Source organism: Melopsittacus undulatus, chromosome 18, assembly GCF_012275295.1.
Source record: "Melopsittacus undulatus isolate bMelUnd1 chromosome 18, bMelUnd1.mat.Z, whole genome shotgun sequence".
NCBI classification, from domain to species: Eukaryota; Metazoa; Chordata; class Aves; order Psittaciformes; family Psittaculidae; genus Melopsittacus; species Melopsittacus undulatus.
This window is the reverse complement of record NC_047544.1, coordinates 133446-140685: the sequence shown is the minus strand read 5'-3', so window position 1 is coordinate 140685 and position 7240 is coordinate 133446. Positions and strand designations below refer to the sequence as shown.

Sequence of the window (7240 nt, the reverse complement as noted above, 5' to 3'; positions counted from 1 at the left end):
GCCGTTCCCTCTCTGGGTTCGCCCCTCCCTCTGCTCGGGTTCCAACCCCACCTGGTTCTCCGGTGGGCGGGGCTGTTCCTCCCCTTTGGGCTCACCCCTCCCTCCCCTTTGGGCTCACCCATCCCTCTGCTCGGGGGTGTGTGTCCATCATGGACACTGGTCCCGATGCCCTCGGATCACTGTCCCCCCTGCACCCCCCCCATTCCCTTCTTGTGCTCCTCTGCTCGGGGGTGTGTGTCCATCATGGACACTGTTCCCGATGCCCTCGGATGGTGTCCCCCCTGCACCCCCCCCATTCCCTTCTTGTGCTCCCTCCCTCTCCCCGCCAGGAGCATCCTCGCCCCGCCCTTCACCTTAGTGCTCGGCGCCATCTTGGGGCCCACAGGACCACGGTCTGGCCCTGACCTCCGCGGGCTCTGCTCTCTCCTCCCCGGCTCCCTCGGGCAGCTCCCCAGAGGGATCCAGCCTGGTTCTGTCCCTCCGGAGCTGTCAGCGCCCGAGGATGGAGGGGTCGTGCCGCACTCTTGCCGACCTTAGGGCTAATGGAGTCGGCACAGGCTGGGGGGGGCACAGTCTGTGTGGCTGCCCCGACTCCTCACTTCGGGGTCCATCAAACACTCCCTTGCTGCCTTCCAGGTTTCCTGCTCTTGCAGGGCCTTCCGCAGAGCCTGGATGACTCTCCCCCATGACTGAAGATGTTTCCCACTACCTAAGGACATTGTCTCCTCAGCTAATGCATTAGTACATTTATCCCAAGATTCTGGGGCATGAAGGATCCCGGGATTGGGGAACAGTGGGAGGTGGGAGGACAGCTGCAGTGTACTGGCAGGTGGGGATAGTGCCGGGTGACTGGGATCTTCAGTCACGAGAGGCAGCGGGGAGCACTGGTGAATGCTGGGCACTGGGAGATGAGGGTTCGGCTGGATGGAGTGCTGGGGTGGTCACAACACCCAGCTACAGCCCACCCCATTTCCCATGCACTGCAGGCCCCTGTCTGGTTCAGTCCCCAGCCATGGCCTCCCCAGTGCAGACAACAGAGCAGAATATCCCCTGCCCTGGCCACCAGCCTGCCACTGCCTGGGGCCACCATACCCACACAGATCACTGCAGTCCCACTCTGCAGAGCTGCCTCCAGGTGCTGGGTGCCAATGACTCTGTCCCCAGCAAGGCTCTGGCTGCAGCCGCCTCGCTGGATGGCACTTAGACACTGGTCACCCAAGGCCCTTGTCCCCAAGGGATGTGCCTCCAATGCCCTCATCCTTGGCCAGGCCAACTCTGTCCCCAAGCAGGATGTGGCCATCCGGAGGGACTCGGAGAAGCAGACGCTTGTCCACAGGCAGCCACTTGGAGCTAATTGCAGGGACAACAGAGTTCCCATGGCAACAGGAGAGATGTTTGTTCTTGTCATCCCTCCTCTGTGTGTGTGTGGCTGAGAAGCTGTATTTGCCCAGGGCCAGGAAGTGCTGGGGTGGTCACAGTGCCCAGCTCCAGCTCACCCTGTTTCCCATGCACTGCAAGCCCCAGTCTGGTCCAGGCCCCGTGTTGCCCAGGGGAGCCCAGATGCAGCCCTGCTCAGCCCCACTGTGACATCAGAGCTGCCGCTCTTGAGTCAGAGCTGGGCACCCATAAAGCTCTGTGGGGCAGGGAAGGAGCCCACAGCTGCAGGTGACTGTTGCCCTGGGCACGGATCCTCCTGTGGAAGGGCAGCGTGGAGCTGGTGCTGGAGCCGGTTTTGCCTGAGGAGCCCTGACTGCTGAAGCTTAGGAGGAAGAGCTGAGCAGGGAGGCTGCCTGTGCCCAGAGATGGCAAGGAGAAAGGCACCACAGAAAATGGCCTTAAATGTCTCCTTGGAGAGGGAGACTGACCAACGGTCAGCAGGAGAGGCTGGAGGGCAGAGCCACGGCCAGGGGAGTAGGTACGAAGTTGGCTGCTCGTGCATGGGGCATCAGGCTTGGACAGTAGCTGGGACATGGCCTAATACAGCCATGGTCATGGATCAGCACGGGGAAGCTGACGGATGCTTCTGCACAAGAGCCCTGTGCGTTGCCAAGCTCCCTTCTGGTGGGCCTAGGCTGAAAGCATGGCTTGCTCTGCCAGCAAGCACTGCGAGCAATCGGCATCTTCTTTTCTTCTCCCTCCTGCAGGAGCCTCTTCACAGAGGTGGAGCTGAGGAACCGCTTTTCTCAGCCCACTCCCAGCTCATCCGCTCGAGGGCCACCAGAGCCTCATGGCAGGGCCACAGCGCTTGCAAGTAAGCTCAGCACTGGTTCTTGCTGGGAAGTCCTTGGGGTGAGCTCAGAGAGCTGCACTGTGCCCCAAGTCTGGCACAGTCACAGGTGGCTGGAGAGATGCAGGCTGCCCTCCTCTTCACCCCAGAGAGGTGGTGCCTCGGACTCGGTGCTTGCCTCCCTGCAGGGAGCCAAAACACTCTTGGCTGAGCAGCCTGGAGAAGAGACCTCGAGAGAGGCCTAACTCCTCTCTGCTTTCTTTGCCCGGGGATGGTCCTCAGCCTTGTTTGCATTCCGGCAGGTACCCTTGCATCCCTGTGGAGATCCCTGCTGACCATGTGCATCTTTACTGGGTATGTACTACCCTGTTTCTGCTGTTGGGCTTTTGGGGAGGCGGTAGCCTCATGCTGCAGGGGTCAGGGTGCAGGGAGGGAGGGGGTGAGAATTGGGCTGTGCTGCCGGCTGTGCTTCAAGCAGTGGGGACTGCTGCTGCTGCCGCCAACTTCTTCCTCTTCCTCCACTGCAGGCTGCATCTTTGCTGTAAAGCAAAGATGGGGAAAGGAATATGGATGTACTGCATGTTTCTGTGTTGGGCACGGGGAGAAAGGAGATGTCTGAGGGCCAGTGCAAGCAAAGGGCAGAGCAAGGGGTGTTTCTCAGCCAGCTTCCCACTCTCATGAGCACTGCTCGTGTTGTGGCCATTCTCAGGGAGAGCCAAGTGTAAAGCCCCTGGGCAGTCTCACTGCCACACATTTGCCAGAGGCCCAGACTTGGGTCATGGTGGCACAGACTGCTGTGTAGGCAGACGCAGGGGTGCAGAGCCGCAAGTCTTGATTTGCTCAACCTCTTTACTTGCTGGGAGTAGTGAGTCCTGGAGTTCTTTCAGGGAAGAGCTGCTGCAGTTTGGAAAGGTGTGGACAGAAAGTGTTCCTGTTGGGCACTTCCCTGGCAACCGTCTGTCAGCAGCAGGCTTCCAAAACAGTGGCTTTCCTGCCTGGCAGTGGTAACCCAGCTGGTTTGCTCCAAACCTGGCTCATTGACAGACATGGGAAACTGTCCTTTTTCAGGCAACAGATGGCTGTGCACAAGAAGAGGTGCTTGAAATTCATTGTCTTCTTGCTTCTGATGGTTCTTGGTGAGTCTGCGTGAGCAAACGTTTGAGAGTGACAGCCTGGTTGTGCTGGATGCCAGCTTTGCTTTTTGGCCCATATGTGTGGAAACTCGCATGGTCCAAGTGCTTCTGGAGTACGTCCTTGACGAGGACTTGCTTTCAAGTACCAGTAAGACTGGTAGCCTCCCAGCCGTGCTGCCACACTGGCCACAAGCCTGCGAAAGAAGGGAGTATGTATTTCCATGCCTGTACTGGGGGATACCCAGAGGGGCTGTGCAGGGTGACTGATGCCCCTCCTGATACCTCTCCTGGCTGCTGCAGCCTGGTCTCGGGGCTCACAGGAGCAGTAAGGGGAAACAGGGAATAGCTCTGGCTCACTGAGCACACCTGAAGCTCATGGCTACACAATGCCCTGAAGCCTGTGGTGATGGCTTCCGGTCAGAGGCACGTCCTCTCTCTGCACCCCCGTTGCTCACCTCCTCAGCTTACCTGCTGCCCCATCCACAAGGCAACCAGGAGGAGACCACGGCACTGCAGGGATCACTTGCAACCCAGGTCAAGTAACTGTCTCTTGGTGATGTCAATTGCAGCTGGTGTTTACTGTGGGACCTCACTGCCGGTGTGGACGATGCGAGCAAAGGCACAGAGAGAGGTTGGTGACCCTTTGGGACAGGCAGCTCCTGCAAGGGAGCATTGCTGACAGTGGCTGGCTAAATCATGGGCTTTTCTGTGTCCACGAGTGGCCCAAAGAAGCAGTAGCTTTTGCCGGGGCTTCCTAGGGAAGCCTCTCCTGGGAAGCCCCAGCAGCTCTGGTGGTGAATACTCTAATACAGCATTTTTCCCTTTCAGGATCTGTCATGGGCATCCGCAGCAGAAACAAAGATGCTGAGGTAAGAGATGTTTCCTGAGCTGGAATTGGATCTGTGCAGAAGCATCAGCCAACCTGTCGTGGTTTAAGCCCAGCTGGTAACTCAGAACCATGCAGCCGCCCCCTCACTCCCCCTCTTCTCTCTCGCCCTGCTCCCCGATGGGGAGGAGAATCCAAGAAATGTAACTCCCATGGGTTGAGAACAGTCCAGTAACTAAGGTATAACACAAAGCACTGCTGCTACCACAGTAATAATAATGATGAAGGGAATGACAAGGGAAGAGAATACAACCGTTCACCATCCGCCGACCGGTTCCTGCTTTCCTGTTCCTGCAGGAATTTGCAAACCACTTGGACAGAGCAAACCCAAAAGTTGCAGCTTGTGCTGGAGGAGTTGGCTCAGCTGAGGGTGGAGATAAGCAGTTGGAAGAAGGTAACCCTGCATTTTGAAGAAGGCTGGGCTGGGCAGAAGCCCCGAGGAAGCACTACTTGGGATTAGTAGTGGGCTCAGCCTTCTGAGCGCAGCAAGCCAGCCTTTGCCAGGGGATAGCTTTGGCACTGCCCAGGCCCTTCTCTGGGGCCAGGTTAAGTGGTGCTTCAGGCAGTGGGGGGGCTTCCAACATCCTTCCCTTGGCATGGGCACCTCCGGCTGCTCTGGCTGGGCCCTGAGCAGCAGTGAGACCCAGACCCACTTCCATAGCCAGCCATCGTGGACATGGCCTGAGCGTGGAAGGTGGGAACAAGGGAGTGAGGACCCCATGGCCGTGGGCACAGATGTTGTGCTCGTGGCTCACATCAGCTGCAGTCTCTCAGCTTACTGGACAAGGCTTGCCTCGTGTTTCTGACATTGACCCTTTGCCTTTCTGGGTGCTGGTAGCCATGCTGAACTGCTGCTGATGTGCTCATTTTCTGTGCTTGTTTGTGTCTTTCCCAGGAGAGGCAGGAGGTGAACCAGGCAGCACTGAAGCTGGCTTTGGAAACCTACCTTGAAAGATATGACTGGGCCCTGAAAAGTTCTGGTATGCACACAGCATCCCATTCTCCTTGCCATGTGCTTGCCTGTAGCACTCCCCAGAGGAAGATGTCCTCCAGGTTCTGCTCTCCAAAGCAGGGGAGCTGAAAGCAGGGGACCTTCATGAGGTCCGAGAGCAGGTCTGTGGCAGTGGCTCTCTTGGATTCCCTCCTGGTCCCACCTCTGCACAGGTGCCACTGGCACTGCCCCCCCCCCCACCCCATTCCAGGGCTGATGGAGGGGCTCCCTTCCTCATCACTGTATTTGGAAAGGGAATGGAGGGGTTATCCTGTATTGTCCACACAGCAAAGCAAGCCCTTGGCTTTGGTCTGCTGTCATTCACCAGCACCCCCAGACCTTCTGCTTGTGGTGCTGAGAGGAGCAGACACCAGGCATATGGGTGCTGTCATGCTGCACAGCTAGGCACCCCTGCCTGCATGGAGATGAGGAGAGGACTGACAGACATGGAGCCATCCAGCAGCATCAAAAAGAGGCTCTGAGCACAGCGTCCTCCTGGTCTGTGGCCTCTTGCAGTCACCTGCTCTCCCTTCCTTACAGGTGCTGTCGTTGACATGCAGAGAACTTCGAAGACATATGACTGCAAAGACAATTGGGTGTGCAAGGTTGTATGGTTCTTCCACACTTTCAACCCTCCTGATACGATTTTAAAGGTATGGCAGCAGAAATCACCAGTGCATGTTTCCTTCCTGCAAAGCTGGGGACTGACCTTAGGGGTTGTCCTCTCAGTCCAATGGTAATGCTCAAGCCCACAGTGCTGATCTGTTGCCTGAATCCAAAGCCTGAACTCAGGCCTGGGCTTGACAAAAAGCAGTGGTTCCCCTCCGGAGGGGAACAGAGCTCAACTACTGCATCTTGCCCACAGTCCTCAGGCACAGCTGGGGGAATGACTTACTCCCTGGTGACCTCATTTCCATACTCACCTCTAACAGTACTTTTGTGGGGTGGGAGGCAGGGGGTCCTCTGCAGAGCCACTGGGCAGAGAGCTGTATCTGTAAGGCCCTGACTAGGTTGGCTTAGTGACAGGTATTCTCCTCTTTCCATAATACTGAGGGGCTGCTGCTTTTGTCCATTTCCTCACACGTGCATCATTTGCAAGCTGGAATAGACCCCACAGACACACCAGCACCTGTGCTTCAAGCTACAATGAGCAGCTGTGTTGAACTGAGCTCACGTTTCCTTGCTCTCACATTCTGATTGCAGCCGGATGTGTCGCCAGGAAACTGCTGGCCTTTACAAGGGGAACAGGGCCAGGTGGTCATCAGGTTGCCAGCACGAGTCCATCTGACTGCTGTCAGTGTGCAGCACATCTACAAAGAGGTCTCTCCATCTGGGACCGTCACCAGTGCCCCCCGAGACATGGCTGTGTTTGTAAGTCTCTGCTCCGTGCTTCTGCCTGGCATGTGGCCCCCAGGAATAGCGGTGACTGGAACTTGCTTGCTCTGTGCATCCTTGGAGGTTCGGGTACTGCTTTCTCCTAAGCTCTGCAATGCACTTGCAGGATACTTCAGGGGGTCTGGAGGTTCCATCCCTCTCAAGACTCATTCTGGGGAGAGCACCTCAGGGCTCTTGAATAAAACACAAGGTGGAGACAGTGCTTAACTGCTGCTAGAGCCCCAGGAGAGGCTGAGTAGATAACAGCCCATGCAGTATGTGCTGATCCAGCACATACAAACATCCTCTTTGTTGGGACAAGTCTGAGCTTCTCTCCTTCCTCCCTGTGCTTTTCCCTGGAGGGATTGAATGCAGACAGAGAAGAAGAAACTCTCCTTGGGATGTTCGAGTACAACGTGGCAAAAGAGGCCCTTCAGACCTTCCCTCTGAAGGTACGGTCCATGCGCTAGGGCAAGCTGCCCAGGAGAAAACCAGGAGTGCCTGCAAGGCCGTGGGAGGAAGAGCGTGAATGCTCTCTCCCCTGGCACAGGGGCCCAGAGCACTTCCCAGGAGGCCTGGTGGAGTTGGGAGGACTGAGTAGCGTGTGGTGGTGGTAGCAGCAACGGGTT

General features: G+C 57.1%; 1 protein-coding gene across 1 annotated transcript in view; it reads left to right on the top strand.

Annotated features, from left to right (window-relative positions):
* Window positions 1-939: 939 nt before the first annotated feature.
* The window catches only part of LOC115947339 (sperm-associated antigen 4 protein-like), a 7305-nt gene continuing 1004 nt past the window's right edge, over window positions 940-7240 (top strand). The window contains exons 1-11 of the mRNA XM_034070554.1: window positions 940-1915; window positions 2145-2251; window positions 2530-2581; window positions 3296-3363; window positions 3930-3991; window positions 4189-4229; window positions 4544-4640; window positions 5142-5226; window positions 5778-5890; window positions 6441-6608; window positions 6974-7063. Of these exons, the coding sequence (XP_033926445.1) occupies window positions 1803-1915; window positions 2145-2251; window positions 2530-2581; window positions 3296-3363; window positions 3930-3991; window positions 4189-4229; window positions 4544-4640; window positions 5142-5226; window positions 5778-5890; window positions 6441-6608; window positions 6974-7063 (996 nt within the window). The 5' untranslated portion in view covers window positions 940-1802. The remainder of the gene's footprint in view (window positions 1916-2144; window positions 2252-2529; window positions 2582-3295; window positions 3364-3929; window positions 3992-4188; window positions 4230-4543; window positions 4641-5141; window positions 5227-5777; window positions 5891-6440; window positions 6609-6973; window positions 7064-7240) is intronic.